This window comes from Octodon degus, unplaced genomic scaffold (assembly GCF_000260255.1).
Source record: "Octodon degus isolate 3935 unplaced genomic scaffold, OctDeg1.0 scaffold00137, whole genome shotgun sequence".
NCBI lineage: Eukaryota > Metazoa > Chordata > Mammalia > Rodentia > Octodontidae > Octodon > Octodon degus.
This window is the reverse complement of record NW_004524713.1, coordinates 5,990,315-6,009,351: the sequence shown is the minus strand read 5'-3', so window position 1 is coordinate 6,009,351 and position 19,037 is coordinate 5,990,315. Positions and strand designations below refer to the sequence as shown.

The 19,037-nt window shown below is 37.0% G+C and overlaps 1 protein-coding gene across 5 annotated transcripts in view; it reads right to left on the bottom strand.

The window, feature by feature from the left end:
* Positions 1 to 19,037, bottom strand: part of Cntrl (centriolin) — an 86,996-nt gene that overhangs the window by 44,449 nt on the left and 23,510 nt on the right. For 4 of the 5 annotated variants that reach the window (XM_023701562.1, XM_023701561.1, XM_023701564.1 and 1 more), the window contains exons 8-13: positions 17,467 to 17,586; positions 15,986 to 16,214; positions 13,970 to 14,079; positions 7,713 to 7,907; positions 1,571 to 1,724; positions 135 to 355 (exon numbers count right to left, since the gene is read on the bottom strand). In XM_023701562.1, the coding sequence (XP_023557330.1) occupies positions 135 to 355; positions 1,571 to 1,724; positions 7,713 to 7,907; positions 13,970 to 14,079; positions 15,986 to 16,214; positions 17,467 to 17,586 (1,029 nt within the window). The remainder of the gene's footprint in view (positions 1 to 134; positions 356 to 1,570; positions 1,725 to 7,712; positions 7,908 to 13,969; positions 14,080 to 15,985; positions 16,215 to 17,466; positions 17,587 to 19,037) is intronic. The other variant, XM_023701563.1, reaches the window with a different exon arrangement.

Genomic DNA, 19,037 nt, shown 5'->3' with positions numbered 1-19,037 from the left:
TTTAACGAAAAAACTAACTAAATGGCCACTAATACTTTTTTCCCACTTAAAATTGTACTTTTTCTAACTTTTCAACTTACTTTGGAGATTATCTACTTCTGAAGTTAAGGAAAATAGGAAGAAACAAATCATACCTTCCTCATATTTTCTGCATCCATGGCAACAATTTCCAATTCGTTCCTCTCTTGTTCAACTTCAGTCAACCTTTGGAGCAAAATCTCATTCTCCTCCTGCAGCTTCCTGCACTCATTCTGGGCCTGAGTAGCTTGGCCTTTGATGGTCCCCAGGTATTCTTGCAATCCACTAATGACACCTTCTAAATCTTTCTTGAGAGCTTCATTTGTTGCTATCTGGCCTAAGCAAGACAGAAAAGGGATAATGCATATTTTTAAAGTTCTTCTTGATTTATTTATTTGATATAAGCAAGAGTAAAGTTCTAAGACTCTAACTACATCTTAGTTTTCTTTTTTGAGATATGATAGGGGCTGGCAAGATAGCTCAGTGGACTAAAGCACCTATTTAGACAAGTTTAGGCAAGCTTAGACAACACAGGGCCCGAGGTTTGATCCCAGGCAGCAACATGCCAGGCCAGCCCTGCCCCCAGGGTGGACTGAGCTGGCCACAGAGTCCAGGCGTAGTGGTGCACACATGAAATTCCAGTGCTGGGGAGGCTGAAAACTGGAGGATCACTATGAATCTGAGCTGCACAGTGAGACACTGTAACAACTAAATACATTTTTTTTAAAAAGTATAGTGATAGGGGCTGGAGAGTTGGCTCAGTGGTCTAGGGCACCTACTTGGAACAAGCTTGGCAAAACATCAGGGACCGCGGTTCGATCCCCCAGCACCACATGCCGGCCAGCCGCGCCCCCTGGTGGGCTGAGCCGGCCACACACACACACACACACACACTAAATAAATGTTAAAAAAAAAAAAAAAGTATAGTGATAATTTTCTCCCTATTATCTGTAGTCTGGGAATATTAAGCAGGTACAATTAAAATACTATATTTAGTTGTAAATGTCTATAAAACACCTGACTTATACTGTAAAGGCTTAAGTAATTTCCAAATAAAATACTTTCTTTCTTTAATTTATTTATTATTTTTGGTACCAGGAATGGAACTCAGGATCTTGCACTGTGCCACTGAGCTATATATCCCCAGCCTCCCAAACAAAATAATTTAAAATGTGTTGCAAAACTGTGACTGCTTGTTGCTGAAGGTATTGTCTTCCCTGCTGAGAATGATGGCCTGATTCACTGGGCATCAATGCAATAAAACATAATTGAAGTTCTTTTTTTTTTTTCTTTTGGTACTGGGGATTAAACTCATGACCTCGTGCTTGCTAGGCAGGCTCGTGCTTGCTCAGCTTATGCCGCTGAGCTATCTCCCTGACCCTGAAATTATTATTTTTTTAAAAATTCTAACCACTTTTAGGTATTCTACATATACTTCCCTATCAAATATTAGTATTATAAGCTAACTCATATTCAGTCAATATCCAGCCAAACACCTATCATCTTGCTTTTGTTAACACTGGATTTACTTTAAATCATATTAAATTCTCACCTTCAGTAAGTTGCTGTTCAAGGTCCTTAATCTCTTCAGTCTCCTTAGCAATCCTAGAAAGTATCTCATCCAAACGGCTTTCCAGTTGTTTGTATTGCTTGTTCATAATGTCAAGCTGTTGTTCTTTACCACGTTTCTGAGCCTTCACATGGGACTGAATTAAAGAAAAAAAAAAAAAAAGAACAAAATCTCAGGTTCATTCTTTAAATTTGTACAAATAGTAATTCCTAACATTTTAAAGGAGAAATAGCAAATAAAATATAGTGGTTTATATTTATTTTGCGTCAGGCTTTATAGTATTTTAAAACAATTTTCATTTAGGGCTGGTGAGATAGCTCAGTGGACTAAGCACCTGCTTAGGTAAGCACAGGGGCCAGGGTTTGATCCCTGGTACCACATGCCATGTTGGCCCTGCCCCCAGGTGCGCTGATCCAGCGAAAGAGTCCAGGCGTGGTGGTGCACATGAGTCTGAGACCCTAAACACACACACACACACACACACACACACAAAAACAAAAACAAAAAAAACCTAAGAAAAAAAGGGTTCATTTAAACCTCAGAATAATTTGATATGAATTATTTCTATTTGATAAATAAAAAAGGGGTGGTTAAGTGAATTTTAAGGGGTGGTTAAGTGAATTTTTGGGGGTGGTTAAGTGAATTTTTTCACCAGCAGGTAATGCACCTAACTAAGTTCACTGTTATTTGTTAGGTATTAACACTAATTTAATTAAAAGTTAAAAATTTTTTCTTTGGTACTAGGAACTGAACCCAGGACTTCTGTACTGAGGTATGTCACCGACCAGCCCCGTCTTCACTTTCTCAAATATTTTGAGACAGGGTCTTGCTAAGTTATTACGTTGCCCATCTTGGGCTTAAACTTGCAGATCTCTTTCCTCAGCTTCCCAAAGTGCTGGCATTTAAATATTTTTTCAAAAGCTTCCTGAGGAGATGGGGGGGGGGGATGAAAAAAGAATCATGAAACATTACGGACACATTCTGATTCATACAAAGAACGTGATCATTAGGTACTGCAAATAGGAACTAATAAAGAAATAAAACCTAAAGAAAGTTAACCTAAACCCAGAAAGTTAATTAATTATCCTGGTCTACAATGTATTTATTGAAAAAGACTAAGAATATATATTTCAAAATGCTAAAAAGGATTATATGGGGTTAGAAGAACTACAGGAGAGATTATTAAGAGCTTTTTTAAAAAAATAAGAGCTTTTTTATATTAAAAAGGTTTTATAATATTAAGTAATGCCTTTCAAATCTGAAAAAGCACAATAAATGTACTTTCAAAAAAGGTGTCTTGAGGAAAAGCCAAAGCATGAGATAATACTTGGAATTCAAGTTCATTTTCACTCCTATACAATCATTTTTTGCTTTCACATTCAGTAAAAGTGGAAACTGTGAGGGATCTCAAAGACCAGTAACTCTCAGGCCAGGCGGGCCTCAGGGAGCACATCCCTCTACCGTTCCACATGCCCCAGGTGGAAAACACACCTTTCCCACACCCACACGCCCTCTCACACCTAACAGTCATTACATTAGAGAGCCACTGTCAGCTAAGGGGTAGTATTTCTCAGGTGAGTTAGGGAAAACAAAACTAATGATTTAACCCTTCATTTTACAAAGACAAAAGGAAACCAAGTCCTTGATCCATCAAATGATTTGCCCAGGTCTCCTCGGGCAACTGTTCTTATGGAGACAAAATCATTCCCCAGAGAACTTTTTCCCTCCCACTCACTCCACCCCACCTCAAGGCTCTAAATCTGTCCCCACAGAATCAGAGATTAGAACAATAACTGGAGACAATTTTGAGGACAGAAGTTTCAGTATCACACACCAAGGTACACAAATATGAGATCCATTTGATTACAAAAGATCATTTCTCAATTTCAGAGATCTGCTTCCCCCAAATACTAGAAAGATAAGTTTTTATTTTTGAAGATTAAATGAATGGATGCTTGATTGGAAGTTTTTATTTTACTACTGGTAAAATAATGGGGACATTCAAATCTTATCTTTTCCCCACATTTCCAAAATACCCATGTGAAATTTTTCTAAAAGGTAAGTGTAGATAATTGCTTACGTCTTAAAATCCTAAGTATATGGGATTTTTATGGCTCAAAAAACAAAAACCCCTGAAACACCATACTCATACTTAAGTCAATATATTTAAAATTCTCCATTTAAAAATTCACACTGAAACCACTTTATATGCTGGGTAAAACTTTGGTTCAAGATGCCAATTTTGTGCCTGAAAACACATGCGAGCATCAGCATGAGATTTTCACTGCCGTGGAGCACACAAGTTACTGTGAAAACAGGAACTTACATCTCTGACTCCTCCTCCATCTAAATCCTTTGTACTCAGAGAAAAGAATCATACCTTATCTTAGAATCTGTCCTGTTAAAAGTGAACCGCTGAAAGCAGGGGAACTGTGGGCAGAACGCTTTCTAACGCTGTCTTCAAATTCCTGTGCATTTCCCTCTCAGACAGGCACATTTTTGCAAGCTCTTCAGAACCTCGGTAACTTCTCTGTGCTTCAAACCACATTCCTGGCCAAGAGTGAAAGACAGCTCGGCTGGTCCAATCACTAACACGCTCTGCTCATTAGCCCCACCCTTCACTCGTTCACTCTTTAAATCATAACACAGGAAGCTCTTGAGGGTGGGAGAGCCAATCACGCCTTAACTCCGCAAAGATCGCTACAGGCAAATTCTCTAGAGAATTGTTGCTTGTTGCTTCCACTGCGCAATACACATCTCCCTTTCAGGTTTATTCCTGAGATACTTTGCTTTCAGTCAAACTGAACAAGTAAAATGGATTTCATTATTAAATGGTAACTTTTCCCTTCGAAATCCAAATACTTATTTTTCAAAAACTCACTTCTTCCTGAGCTATTTTAAAATGATTTTAGACATTTAATCCTTTCAAATTTATTTTTGTCTCTTTGCGGCACGGTCTCACTATGTAGACTGGCCCTGTACTTGCAGCAATCCACCTGCCTCAGCCCCCCAAATGCTGGGATTACAGGCATGTGCCACTAAACTGCACACCTGGCTCAGAAAAAGGTCATCGTAGGAGCTTATGCAAAGGCTCTCTGCCTCTTCCCAAAGGGTTGGTTTTGGGGCAAAGCATTTAATCTTTCTAATCACATTTTCATCCTCTGCAAATTAACGGGGTGGGGGGAAAGCCAATAATCACTCTCACTGGGCTGCATGATAAATTGCCTTGCCAGCATATGCAAAATACTGAACCCTGGACAAGACACATGGTGGGCTTTTACCTCTGTCTTCTACCTTACTGTAGCAGAGTCAAGCTTTTACTTTATTTTGTTTTGTTTTGTGTGTGTTTGGCTGGGCACTGAACCCTAGGTCTCACAGTATGCTAGGCAAGTACACTAACACTGACTAAAATCTTTTAGCTTTTACTTTTAAACACTATTTGCTATTCAAAAAGATACATCGTCTGATTAGATAATATAAGTCAATAAAATAAAATGATATCTTAAGAAAAACATGCAGAAATTCCATGCTTGATTCTTTCTCTTTTGCTAAAAAGCTCATACTTTCTAACTTAAAGTGGTGGCAAACCCATGGCATATGTGCCGCAGCAGGCTGTATCACTGAAAGCTCTAAATGGTTCGCCATCCCTGCTCTAGCTGAAAAAACCACAAGAGACATCCTCTGATGCTGGGTAATCCTAAAAACTAACTCCGTAGTTCAACAAAACCTTTTTACAGAAACAAGTGATTAAAATGCTTCATCCTCACTAGTAAAGACTGACTGGAGCTACCTTCAAAACCTGATGCCATTCCTAAGTCTCATTTAGCCCTTCTATATGAAACTCTTTACAGAAAAACTCTTCATCTTCCAGGAATGCAATAGCTAAGTTTGTGGAAAGCGAACACACAGTTCAGGTTCTAATTAGACTGTTAGGACACAGAACTGGAAGGGGCAGCAAATGGGCTTAGGAAAGGGCTTGTGGGTTGGTACCTTCCCCTTTCTAGTAGCTAGGTAAACAAAAGGCTGGCCCCTGGGGACACAAACACAGTAAGATATAATCCCTGTCCTTAAGGTCTTTACACAGCCAGCACATTTCTCAACAAATAAATGCAATAAAGTAAGATATTATTGATTTCACTACATGTTATAGTACTTATAACACCTGACTTCTTTTTCATGTAACAATTCTTTAAAATAATCAAGACCACCTTTACTTTGATTTCAAGACTAACACTAAATATTGAACTTTTATTAAGAAATACTTTATTGTCTATTATGATAAAAAGTTTATCCTTGATCAAAATTAGCTGGCCATATCTATCTAATGCTTAAAAAACTAATAAAGTAACTTGTCAAGCACTTATAGCAATTATAGTACATTGTCCTTATCATGTTAAAATTCTATGATTTCCGATAATCTAGAGATCTTAAAGTTCCTTTAAAAGATAATCTTATTACCCAAAACATATCAGGAAAATATGTAGGAAAGTTTTACTTATTTTAGAAATATTAGGTAAGATATAACCAAGACTTCTCAGGATACTGACAGAGACAGGTACCTGACTGTGTCATCCAATAACCAGATCACATCTTAGGAAGGCATAACACACAGAAAAATTTTATTTTTAAAGAAAAAACAAAATAATGTGAAATAAATAGTTACAGTGGAATATTTGCATGAAGGACTACAGAACAGGAAGGAAAAGGACTTGAACTTGTCGGTTCTTTCTGCTCTTAAGAATTTAGAAAAGGTGAGAAAGCAAAAGGAAGTTATAAGAACATACTCAGCCATTTAAAATGAATAAGCATAACACACAATCAACATTACTGAAAGTTAACTCTCCTTCTAAGCCTTAGGTCGTTTAGTTGGACATACATACACTTCTAAACATATATACACATTTATATATAACACACACTCATATATACATACAAAATACACACAAATTTGTGCATCAAACTTTCAGGACTATGCTGCTAAAAATGATGAAATGGTACAATCTAGACAGAATAATATTCTAGTCTCCACAGAACAAGTAAAAATGTTTGACAGATAGTTGGACCTTAGTCAGCCTAGGAAAAAGTTGTGTGTGTGTGTGGGTGTCCCAAAATAGCATTGTATTTCCAGCTAAGTGAAGAAAAACTTCAATGTATAATACATTACTAGGTCTTACAACCAAAATGATCCCACAGAGCACCATGACATCTTAGGACCATATACTGTGCACATTCCTTGGGCTGGGGCCTGTTATTTATTTATTTATTTAAATATATTTGGTTGTTACAGGGTTTCAATACACAGCTCAGACTCATAGTGATAGTCCTGTCTTCAGCCTCCCAAGCTCTGGGATTACAGGTGGAGCCAGCATGCCTGGACTCTAGCCAGTTCAGTCCACTCTGGGGATGGGGCTGGTGCAGCATCTGGTGCCAGGGATTGAACCTTGGTCCCTGTGCTTGTCTAAGCTTGCCTAAGCAGGTGCTTCAGACTGCTGAGCTATCTCGCCGGCCCTGGGACCTATTTTAAATTAAGAACTTTGTAAGTTTTTTACATGATTACAGTCCCTGAAGAAACAATGACCATCAAAAATGGACAGAACAAAAAATAAATAAAATGTACAGGAGGACATTTTGCAATCCCAAAGTAAATTCTTTTTTTTTTTTTTAATTTTATTTATTTATTTGTGTGTGTGTGTGGCCAGCTCAGCCCACCAGGGGGCGGGGCTGGCTGGCATGTGGTGCTGGGGGATTGAACCGCGGTCCCTGGGCTTTGCTAAGTTTGTTTCAAGTAGGTGCTTTAGACCACTGAGCCATCTCACCAGCCCCCCAAAGTAAATTCTAAGCATCATAATTATTCTAGTTCTCTGAATCCCTTATATGTTTATGAAACTGTATCAAACTTGCACATGGTATAGATGCCTCCATGGCACTGCTCACCTTCTTGCTCAAAGGAGTAACTCTATATCTGCCTTATAATAAATTCCACTGATACTTCTGTAGAACCTATTTGTCTTGATTTATTTCTTCAATCAAGGCCACAAAGAATCAAAGGCCAAGAAAGTGAGTGGCAGATTCCTAACTGCATACCTGGTTTCCTCAGAACAAAAGTTGCTTCACATTTACTTACATGCTTTGGATCTTTGGAATCGAGGCTATCTGCAGCTATTTGCAGATCTTTGATCACCTTATGCTTCTCAGCAATTTCTTGCCTTTGCTTTTCCATCTGCATTTCTAGATCCAGAGCTTCCTGGCGTAATTTAGTTAGAAGTTGTATTCTACCACTTAACTGCTTGAAAAGAAGGTCTTTCTTGGCTTCTGAAATCTAATTCCCCCCATACCCCAAGAAATAATTAATAAAGGACAGTAATACTTTTTTATAAAGGTAACATTGTCTACAATTTAAAAAAAAATCCTATCAGGTTTTTTTTATGAGTACAAAATAGTATTAAAACAGACAAATTACAAATGATACAGAATTTCACTAAATAAAATATAAATTTCACAGTATTTGTTATATTGCATAGTGTTGTCTTCAAATTAGTTGTTGATATTACCAGATATATGCATATAAAAATTGGAAGAAGAAAAAAAATAAGAAGAGAGAAAAAGCAAAAAGAACTGAAAAAAGACAAAACAAATTAAGGATTAACTATTCCTTTCCACAGACCACCAGAAATCCACAACACAGTTGTCCAAACCATTCTGCTTACATACATAGATATATCTCTTTTCCCCACTCCCTCTCCTGTCCTTTTAAATAATATGTGGGCACTCCACACATATCTTACATTTTTTCTACTACAGATATGTAGAAAACCTTATTTTATAAAACGTTTCTGATAATTAATACCTGGTGTAAATGAAGTTGTCATTCTAGTGTATGTGACTTGTAAAAGATTAATCATAACCACAGTATTAAAGATAGTAGGCCTTATATAGCACTTCCTATGTGCTATACACTGTTCAAAACTCTTCACCTACTTTAATCCTCAAACCATGTTAGGTAGAAAGTATATTTATCCCAATTTTTTGTTTGTTTGATACAGGGTCTCAATATATAGTTCAAACTGGATTTGAATTCACTTATGTAGCCCAGGCTGACCTCAAACTCAAGGCAGTCCTCTAGCCTCTGCCTCCCATGTGCTGGGATTATGTGTGTGCACCACCACACCCAGCTTATCTTAGTTTTATAGAGAACTAGAATGATGGAAAATTTGATTATCTTGTCCTCAGTCATCCTAGAAGGTTATGGAACCAAGACTTTCTGTAATTTACTTCTATCTTATACTTTTCTAATTGGTTTAATACGAAGACAGCCAACCAATAAAATCTACAATAGCAATAACTGTATCTACTATTCTAATGGTTTTCTGTAGATTTATATAAATGTAAACATATTTCTTGAAAGTCTGCACAAGAAGTATGAAAACATTATACAGTTCCCATAATCACAATTTTATAATCAGGAAAAATTTTGAAAATTCTGCATCATCTGAGAAAATTATCTAAATGTACAGAATTGCAAAATATTAGGAAACTTTCATCGAGCTTTTCTTTTACTGCTAAGAATCAGCCTGAAACTTACATTTGTTAGCTAGTTAAGAAAATGTATTGTAGAGGACAGTCCTATGACATTTTTTTTTCTTGTCTCTTGTTTTCATTTATTACCCTTTTAAAAAACAACAACAACAACAACAAACATTTCCTTGAGAGACAGTACAGAAGTAATTGATATGACATGACAAGCAGTACATATTTAGAAGACCAGAATGACAGGCATTCCAAGCATGGCCCTACCATTACACATTGCTATCTTCAGTGCAGTTGCTTAGTTCACAGGTATCAGCATATATAGTTAAGTCAGGGTAAGAATCCTACCAATTAACTGCTAGTTTCAAAAACCTGCCGAAGATTCTCAGGATCAGTGCCTTAACCATCCTGTGCATATAAATGTATGGTTCTGCCCCATCATGTTTCCTAGCTTTTCTCCTTGCCCTCTATTTGTTCTTTAATCCTTAAGTTCTCGCTTTCCTTCTAACTGTGTTACACCTTTCTATTTTTATTTCTTCGTTTAAGTTCTTACACTAGGGAGACTATCACAGTGAGCAAATTGGACAAGCAATGGTCACGACTCATCCATATGCCTGATATTGACAAAGGATCTACAAACTGAGGTACAGGGTTTCAGGGTAAATCCTGAGGAGATCTGACTAACCATGTCAGATACAAAAGTTACATTTCTTTTTTTTTCCCATAATTTTATTGAGAAACAAATAGCAATGAGACAGTTTCAAGCCAAATTGGTAGGACAGTTTCAATAATTAACACATTGCATACATTCTTCCTAATGGTTAACTGCTGTACAAGATGCGGACATGATATTCTATTTACAAACACCATTAGAACAAAACCCTCTATTCATTAAGAGAATGCAACTATGTATCTATCCTAACCATTTTCAATACACAGATACAAAATGGACATTAATCTGTATCCCCTTTTTTTGTTAAGTTCCATTATTTGAATATTATAGGTGTGTTAACTCAGCAAAATATTCTAAAAGATTCCAGTAGCCCATAATAGTATTGGGTCTTCTGCTTGACTGGCAATGTCAGAAATTGTTGACCTGAGTCCCCTACAGCTCAACACAACAGCATGGCTTCACTTCTCATACTTCGTTTTTATACTTTTCTGCTGGATGGTTAAGACCAAGGTAAAGCAGGACCTATGCAACAAGAGTTGTAGCTTTTGGGTCTAAGAAGGTCAGTGAAATCCCCTCAGGATTTATCCTGAGATCCTGTACCTCAGATTGTAGAACCTTTGTCAGTGTCAGCCATGTGGATGAGTCATGGCCATTGCTTGGCCAATGTGTTCTCTGTGAAAGCCTGAGAGAATGTTTTCTCTCCATGTGACTCTCCTTAGGCACACTCTATATCACCGATTACTTTCTTCTTTGGCCCCATAATCTTGATCAGAAAATCTGGGACACTACCGAGTTACATGATGTTACAGTGCAAGTTCTCACACGTCCTGAGTCTTAATTAACCTTGAAAGGCTAGGGCCAAAATGTTGGCTTTCCTTGCAGCCCTCCTTTTTGCAAGGAAAGCCAACATTTCTTGTTATAGGGGTCTTGCTTTATCTTGGTCTTAACCATCCAGCAGAAAAGTATAAAAATAAGGTATACAAAGTAAAGCCATATTAATATGCTGAGCTGTAAAAGGCTCAAGTCAACAACTTCTGACATTGCCAGTCCTACGGATAACCCACTACTATTACTGACTACTGGACTATATTGGATTATTTTGCTGAATTCATGCACCTACAATATTTAAATGTCAGTGGAATACCCATCTATGACAAAACTAAACAAAAATAAGAGATATAAACGAAGGACCATTTTGTATCTGAATATACAAAATAGTTAGGATAGATACACAGCTTTCTCTTAATTCAATGAGAAGAAAGATTTGTTCTAATAGTGTTTGGATAGGATAGCATGTCTGCTTCTTGTACTATGAATAACCACTATGAAGACAACAATATGCAATGTACTAATTATTGAAACTGTCTTACTCATCAGTTTTGAAACTGTCTCACTGCTATTTGTTTCTCAATAAAATTAATAAAAAAGAAAATGTAAAGTAGAAGGAAACATGGATGGCTGGGGAGATAGTTTGGCGGTCTAAGTGCCTGCCAGGCAAGTGAACAAGTGCAATGTCCTGAATTCCATCCCTTGTACCACATGCCAGGTAGGCCCAGTGGCACATGCCTGTAATCTCAGCCAGAGGCTGAGACAGGAGGATCACTATGGGTTCAAACTATGTGCTGAGGCCCTATACGAACAACAACAAAAATTACCACAAAGGTTTGTATTTATTAAATTAAAAGAACTTTTTCCAAGCATCTTTTAGAAGCATTAATATATTTTAAAATGACACCTGTGAATTTGCCTATATAAAGCTTTCATCAGTAATATTAAAGCATTTTATTTAACTATTAAAACCATCCTGATATCTTCCTCCAACTCACCTTCCACTTTCAATTCAAATGGAAGTCTGGTCAGTTTCGCCAATCTGACCAAGAATCAGTCAGCACTTTTTTTCATGGGCACCTCCATGTGCCTTCATTTTTTTCTTATCTCTTGCCTAGACTGAACACCAGCCTCCTAAAGGAAACACATCTCATTCCTCTCCATTTCTCTTGCCCCATTTTATTCTTTCACCGCCACCAATGTGACCTTTCATAGAAACAAATAGGATCAGCCATCCTACTAAAGCCCTTCAAATGTTTCCCACCATGTACAGAATAAAATTCAAACTCTAAAATAGCCTATTAAGCTGACATGAATTTTAACCTGTAACTAACTTCATCTTCCACTACACCTTCCCTCGTTCTGCAGAGGAATCTTTAGTTTGAAGGCTTCTGCTCCCATAGTCACCTCTGCCTAGAATATTATTCTCCCATCTCTGCCTCACTGGCTCCTTCCCCTCCTTTGTGTCTCAGCCCAAATGTTACCTCTTCAGAGACACCTTTGTCTTCACAATCTAAACTATATCTATTGTCTCTCTCAATACTTTGTTTTTCCTAAAACACTGATGTTGTTTAACTTTATATTCCTTTCTCTTACTTTTTAAAGAAATTTATCGTTTATGTCCCCTGTAAGTCTGTCCAGGAAGGACACATGTCTGTGTCCCTTACACAAGACTAATCCCAGTCAATGACTGGGAGGTAGTAAGTTTTCCACAAGCTGCAACAATTTCTAACTATTATGTAAACTGAAAGCAACACTATATCTTTTAAAAGAATCCATAATCCAAATCCACATCTTTAATCTACCAAATACAGTATGAAGGTACCACTATAATTTTGAAATACTGAAATACTGATTTTTACAAGTCATAAGTAATGTACATTTAAAAACTGTAAAAAATAAAAAAATAAAAACTATGAAAAAAATTCAATGAATTTTCCCCAATGCAATTATATCCTGGGTTTAAACTGTTTACTTTATGACACGCCAGTAATTTATAAGAATATACTAATGTAGGGGCTGGGAGATAGCTCAGTGGAATAAGTGCTTGCCTGGCAAGCACAAGATTCTGAGTTCAATCCCTGGTACCACCAAACAGAGAGAAAGCGAGAGAGCGAGAGAAACAGAGAGACAGAAAGACAGAGAGAGACAGAGGAGAGAGAGAGAAAATATACAAATTTCATCTTTTTCTATACCACATTTTATATCTTTTTTTCTTTTATGGCTTGCTGTCTTCTTGTGTTTGACAATGCTGATGTTACAGGAGAGATCTCTGGTATTTAATCCAGGTTCCAGGATTTTATAAATAGAGGGTACTCAATTAAGTTACAAGAGATATCCAGAAGTAACTTCTTTCAGTAGCTACTTTTGTAATAACATGTTATATTGTACACATAAATTTTAGGTTACTTCTATACATCTTAAAAGTGTTATAGGATATGATCATGAAAAAGATTTAATTGATAAATGCTAGAATATTTGACCCTGAAGTTTATCATTTCATAATCAGACAATACTGATTTAAAATAATTTTACATGGTTACAAAGTGTTGGGGACCACAAATTACAAACTGAGTCTAGGGGACATTCAAAGCTTGCTCTTGAACTCAAAAACTTCCTTCTCTTTTTCTGGTCATAGCTGGAAGTGCTAGGGTCAATGACTGCTGTGGCACTCAGAGGGTAAGATAAAGAGCAGGAGATGATAACGTTATCTGGGGAAACTACAGTTCCCTTATTGCCCTGTCTAGTCCTTGTCCTTTCAATATGCTTTGCTCTTCTTACTAGCCCAACATAGTCACCACTACTATTCCCAGAAACACTCCCCTTTATGCATTGTCCTTGACTCGGCTGTAACGAGTAAACACCAAGGTTTTGCATGACTCATGGCCTTTTATACCCTGAGAACAATTGGTCATCCCAGCTCCCTGACAGCACCTCTATTTTCTCATGCTTTCTTCCCTACTGTATGCTGTAAGTCTAGCCAGGTAATCAGGGACTCACTGCAGTGGTTCCTGGTAACTGACACTGTGGAAAGGATTGTTAACATAAAGGAAAAGCACATTTTATTTTTCATTTAATTTCTTTCTTTTTTTTAATGTATTTATTACAGGGTCTCACCATGCAGCTCAGATTCATAGTGATCCTCCTGGTTTCAGCCTCCTCAGAGCTGGGATTACAGGTATGTGCCACCATGCCGAGACCCAGGGCCAGCTCAGCACACCTGCGGGCAGGGCTGGCGTGTGCTAGGGATTGAACCCTCATCCCTGAGCTTGCCTAAGTAGGTGCTTAGTCTGCTGAGCTATCTCACTGGCCCTTTCATTTCATTTTAGCATGGATGCTTTGCTTTTACATACTTTTTTCCGTTGAATAGCTTCTTCCAGCTGTTTAAATTCTTCAGTAGCTCTTACAATTTTTTGTTCTGCTTTTTCTATTTCATCATGCAGTTCTGACAGTCGGGCTTGTGCTGCAAATTTAAAAACCATGCTCACATACACACACAAGAAATATCCTCAATCGTAAAATTTCCACAAATTTCTCCTTTTTAGTTACCTCCTCCAAATTAAATTTTGTCACTGATCACAGAAATTTTACCAAGTAATTACTTATAATGCCTTTCATTTCTACCAGTTAATATTTAAAACTAAATTTCCTCATGATATGCTACAAAATTATAATTGATTTTTTATTTATTAAATTCTTAATATAAAAGAGACTCTACTCAGTAATTCTAATACTAGCGAACTCCTTTTAGAGAATAAGGATTTAGTAAGAAACATAAATATCACTGTTATAACTAAATTCAAGGTATCAAAAACAGAGGCTGGGGGAGATAGCTCAGTAGAATAAGCGCTTGCCTAGCAAGCACAAGGGCCTGAGTTCAATCCCTGGTTCCACCAAAAAAATAAAAATAAAAAAAATTTAAATTTAAATTTAAATAAAAAGACTACAGGGGCTGGGGAGATAGCTCAGTAGAATAAGTGCTTGCCTACCAAGTACAAGGTCCTGAGTTCGATCCCCAGTTCTGAAAAAATATATATATTAAAAATAAAGCACTGTGCTACAAATAAATGCTTTATGAGATACAGTATCAAAAAATTCATTATTGGAGGTTAAATCAAGTACCTTCCATCTCAAATTTGGGTGGCGCTCTCTCTCTCTCTCTCTCTCTCTCTCTCTCTCTCTCTCTCTCTCCTAGAACTGAGTTTCTAAAGCTAGCCTGCATATCTGTGTGATTTACTTTGCTTTTTCCTCCAGAGCCTCGCATGTAGTATATGTAGAAAAAGAAAATTCAGTTTCTTCTCTCACCTTACCAAGTCAGCCTCTTCTGGCCTCCCACGTCTTCCATTTAGCTACAAAAGGAAGATGAACTGCTCATCTAATGGTGAGACCCTAACAATAAACTATGTTTAGTGGGATATAAAAATTCCAGTTGTTTTCTTTCTTCTATATTCACAGAGCTGATTGGGAAAACTGTTTCAGAGTTTGACACTGATAGTACCTCTAAAATGCCTCTTGACTTGACTTCTTCACTTGTATGAATTGTCAGAGGTACTAAGATCCCTCCAATTAAGACTGGGGGGTTGGATGGAGAGGTAGAGTGTGGGGCACGTAGGGAAGAGCTAGAGGCCAGCCTTAGGCCTAAGCCTAAGGAAATGCTCTGCTGCACCTCATCCAGAGCATTGCATCCACTTTTGGCTATACATGTAAGATTCAATAAATATGGTTCTTTACTTGCTTCAGTTATTACTAATTATCCCTTGAAATGTGTATAGTAGTTCCAATGTTTGATGGCAGGCTGAACACATTCTTCTTTTTTTTTTTCTTTTTGGCGGAACTGGGGATTGAACTCAGGCCCTTGCACTTGCCAGGGAAGCGCTTATTCCACTGAGCCATCTCCCTGGCCCTCATGAACACATTCTTGAAGCCTCTGGACATGTTGCCATCAATTACTGTCCAAAACACATTCTCAAGCATAAAAGAAATTTTTTTTTAAATGTATTATTTTTTTAAATTTTATTTATTTATTTATTTATTTATGTGTGTGTGTGTGTGTGTGTGTGTGTGTGTGTGTGTGGCCAGCTCAGCCCACCAGGGGGCAGGCCTGGCTGGTATGTGGTGCTGGGGGATTGAACCGCAGTCCCTGTGCTTTGCTAAGCTTGTTCTAAGTAGGTGCTTTAGACTACTGAGCCATCTCACCAGCCCCATAAAAGAAATTTTTAAAGAACAACCTACTCAATAAGTCATTACTTTTGTTTACATTTTAATGTATGTGACAATAGCATTAGGATATTTAATTAAAAGAATTATCAGACAAAATGGCTTACATATTAAAACTTTTTTAAAAAGAATTTAAAATAACTTTGTTTAACCTGCACTTATTTTTTTCTGTCTATCTTCCAGCTGTACATCCAGTGGTGCAATGGCCTCCAAGGTCACACGCTCATTTCTTAGCTGCTCCCCTTCGTCCTGCTCCACCTTCTTGATCTGCACAGCCTGGGCATTACTGGGAATGTAACTCTCTGTGGCAAACATATTTCTTTTGTATCTGGATTTGCCAATATAAGGGCTCTCATCAGGGGCTTTATCAATTTCAACATCCTAAAAGCAAAATAAATTAATAGATTTATAGTTTAATCCTAACCTCCAAACAGTCAAATGACATTACTCATTTTATTAATAATAAATCCTCCTTACTAAATTTATATTAATCCTACTTGTCTAGGAGCTAAAAATTTGATATTATCCCTAATATAGCAAAAATAATTTTAAACTAAAAATGGTCTTTAAAAAAATGATTGTGGGCCAGGGAGATAGCTCAGCAGCATAAGTGCCTGCTTGACAAGCACAAGGTCCTGAGTTCAATCCCCAGTACCACACACACACATACACACAAAGATGATTTTTCCTACTACCAAAGAATGAAAGTATGGATCAATTCATTAAAGAACTGCATACAGGTATGTGATTTTTTAGTATTGTTTAATCATTCAACTTAAAATCTAAGTGTCTTATCTGGCTTCTTGATTGATATAAGTAAAATCTCAGTTTTTTAAAAAAAATTTATTTATTTATTTGTGTGTGTGTGTGTGTGTGGCCAGCTCAGCCCACCAGGGGGCAGGGCTGGCTGGCATGTGGTGCTGGGGGATTGAACCGCGGTCTCTGTGCTTTGCTAAGCTTGTTCTAAGTAGGTGCTTTAGACCACTGAGCCATCTCACCAGTCTCAAAATCTCAGTTTAAAACTTCTAATTTTGAATCTAAAACAACTTCTAATTTTGAATAGATTACAAATATATGATAGGTTGAAATCACCAGGTTTTAGAAAGTTCCTTGTTTCAATGGCATTATTGTACCAATAATGGTTGTTTAAATACTGAACCCAATGATAACTGAACAAACAAGGCAAGGGAGATGACTGTTACATAGTACTAAAGAATTTTATCCAAAGTTTGGATTTCAGAGCCAGGGAGATAGCTCAGTAGAATAACCTTTTGCCTGGAAGGGCAAGGTCCTGAGTTCAATCCTTGGCACTGCAAAAAAAAAAAAAGTTTGGATTTCAGGCAGCTGATCAATCCATAGTCTCAAGAGCAGTAACAGGGTTAAGATGGCAGCTTTTGGTTACAGATACAGATACCAGCACTTTCATCTTTTTAGGAAACTGTTCTAACTCACCAAACAAATCATAGACTCAACCAAAGTATGGTATACTGTACTGATGCCTTCATAACAAGAAAACAGAGTTGTAAGTGATAAAATTCCTTAAATATTCCCACCACCTGCCCTACTCCATTCCATCTCATGAAGGCTTTAGTTGTGGATTACTAAAAAACCAAAACAAACCAAAAAACCTCACCTCGGATGGGTAGTAATTTAGTGGCTCAAATTTAGCATCAATTTTGTAAAAGGCCAGTTCCTGTTCCAGCTCATACTGCTTCTGACATGCTCGTGTTAGTTCCATGTTCTTCCGTTTCAGCTATTGGCCCAATTTGATGGGGCAACATAGAGGATCAGTAAGTTAGTGAAGAGGTGCAATGATGTGGCAGGTTTTCATCACAACAACAATAAAACTAAAGCAAATAGCACAACACTCAATATTTTACCTTAATTCTATACTATAAAAAAAGAAATACAGATTATTTCAGAAGAGATCACATTAAAAGACCTTTGAAGTTCAATTACTATTTTAGAATACTACAAATAAAGATTTTAAGTCAATTAAATTTGTTTTTCCAAACATGAAGATAACTCTATTAATTATTTTAAAGTAACTTTTCTAAGCACCTGCTTCCTAATTTCCCAATAATTAGCCCTCACTCATTTAGCTTACTTTTTAGTTTTAATGACGGCTTCAATTTATAGGGGCAATGATATTTGACATTAACTATAGAGAAGTGATTGCTCTGAATTAAACTGTTGCAGCAATTTGTGACTTAGTGGAATCTTAGTTTTAAGTGTCCAAAACATCATTTTTGTAATAAAGCGTAAGGAATGTAAGTAAACTCAATCAGAGCCAAATAACAAACATCAAAATTTCAAGAATGTAATTCCACTGCAAGTGAATTCAAAAATTTTTAATTTTGAAGAATATATGAATCATCTAATTTTATGAATTTATAAGTAAATTGTTTCACATTGGTGAACTAATTTGTCAAAAGTTACATTTAGATTGGTAGTAGAAGCTAAACATTTTATTAACTACTGGTATCTTCCCTCTTTCTACTAATACAATCCTTTGAGTTCATTTCAAAGGTCCACTAAGTGATTTTTATCCTTTTAGAAAAAAGGTGTCCAACAACAGAGATCAAATAAAAAACCACATGGAAATAGTTCATTAATATAAAAATACAAGCTAAAGAATAAACAAGCATTTTACAAGACTAAGAAACCACAGTCGTGCATGATATAGCTTACAGTCACCTCCTGATGATCTACCAAAATGGAATCACCATCGTTCAGATACTCACTGTATCCCAGATGCTGAATTGCATACTTCACACACACTATTCTCCCTGAATCTTTGCTACACTAAAAGGTGGCAAAAGCTACAGAGAGAGTAAATGATTTGCCCAGATGCACAACTGGTAGCAGAAGAAATAGAATTTAATACCAAGTTGCCTGATTTCTAACATTCAACCCCCCTGTCCCAAGCTGCATGTGCTGTCCTGTTCCAGGGTGTTTTAATACATTGCTCACTCACATTAGTATTTTCACTGAATATTCATAAGCCCCAAGACTCAACAACTTATGATCAACAGCACCAACTAATCTTGGCCTTCTGCCCCCAAAGCTCAATAAGGCCAAACCAAAGGCAAATAGAGGAGTTTCTATTACAGATGCTATACTGTACTGTACTATGCTGTAAAATAAATAGGTATGTCAATGTCTTTTATGTTTTTATAGCCCTAGACTTGGCATATAGTAACC